Source organism: Monopterus albus, unplaced genomic scaffold, assembly GCF_001952655.1.
Source record: "Monopterus albus unplaced genomic scaffold, M_albus_1.0 scaffold2985.1, whole genome shotgun sequence".
Classification (NCBI taxonomy): domain Eukaryota; kingdom Metazoa; phylum Chordata; class Actinopteri; order Synbranchiformes; family Synbranchidae; genus Monopterus; species Monopterus albus.
In genome coordinates, this window is record NW_018130856.1 from 1 (window position 1) to 1,329 (window position 1,329).

Consider the following 1,329-nt stretch of genomic DNA (forward strand, 5'->3'; position numbering starts at 1 on the left):
TCCACATGGAGCTTCTCAGAGTGCATCGTACTCAGGCTCTTGAAGGCGCTGGCGATGTCATCAATGTGCTTCACGGCTTTATCCAGCCCACCCATCACAACCTTGCCGTGGGCGGCCACCTTCGGGTTCCCGGCGATGGCGGCATCGCTGGACAGGTCACCAAATGAAGCGAAGTATCTCTGAGTCCATGGATACACAATCAGAAGCCTGAAATGAAATTAATCGTAAGGAAACATCAGTAAAACATCTCAAAGGGAAGGTGGCTATTTAAGGGCGATTATAAAATACTAGTATTGCAATAATAGTGGACCTACCTGCGCAGAGCCTCGGCCCCAACTGCTCCCGCGTCGAGCTTTCCCCACAGGCTGACGACTGCAGCGCGCTCACCATCAGTTCCAGGCCAGGTCATGTTTACGGTTCAAAGGTTTCCTCTCACTTCCGTGAAAAGTAATAAAGAAATTCGCTGATCACAAGCCCTTTTCTGAATACAAACCTTTGTGATTTCAGTTTTTATCCATTAATCATTGCCCCGCCTCTCAGCTCAGGGAGCATCTGATTGGATAAACTGCATTTCCCGATTAATCACCAATTTGCGTGGGTATCTTGGCGACCACCTCGAGTGGCGTGACGCAGCTTTGGATCCAAATTGATCTTTTAGATGGTTTAGATAAGACCATCTAAAAACACAGTTAATATATAACTTATTGCGAGAATTCAACTACCATTACGCTCAGCTGCCATTTTATGAGACAGCTAAAAGGAACAGAATGTGATTTAATATGTAAAACATCTGTTCATTCAACTGTATCGTCATTTTGGGAAATCTAGCTAGTTTGTGCTGCTGTTAAATTGTATTTCTTTGTGTTGCTTAGTTTATTATCCTTATTGATAACGGGGCAGGCAAAATAGTAGAAACTCCTAAATCAGTGCAATTCAACAGCGTTTAAAGAGGTTGGAAGGTTGTTTTCAAGTAAATTGCAGTGTTTCACTTAAATTACGACACATGGCAGTTGTCATAGCCTGGGCTACATGGGAGTGGCAACTTTCATCAAAACTGGCAAAGAAAACTTCTAGCAATTTCTTTATCTGGGGTGTGGTTTGGATGTGATGCATAGGCGTGGTTCCGTTTGGTTTGATATAAAGGCATTATGGCAAACCCACTTGGACAGAATCATTTGATCTGCATTTTCTCTCGCTTTCGTAAAACTCCAAGACAGCCATGAGTCTCTCCGAGCGCGACAAGAGCCTGGTGAAGGCTTTCTGGGGCAAGGTTGAAGGCCATGCCGCCGATATTGGCGCTGAAGCTCTGGGCAGGTAGGTTCAATGTCA

At 44.8% G+C, this 1,329-nt stretch overlaps 1 protein-coding gene across 1 annotated transcript; it reads right to left on the reverse strand.

Annotated features, from left to right (window-relative positions):
• Positions 1–5: 5 nt before the first annotated feature.
• Positions 6–489, reverse strand: LOC109954074 (hemoglobin subunit beta-like; the record flags this gene model as incomplete). The annotated part of the gene is made up of 2 exons (XM_020589493.1): positions 315–489; positions 6–207 (listed from the first exon to the last, which is right to left on the reverse strand). Coding segments are annotated over exons 1-2 (297 nt in total), but the record flags the coding sequence as incomplete, so codon positions are not given.
• Between the last annotated feature and the right edge of the window lie 840 nt (positions 490–1,329).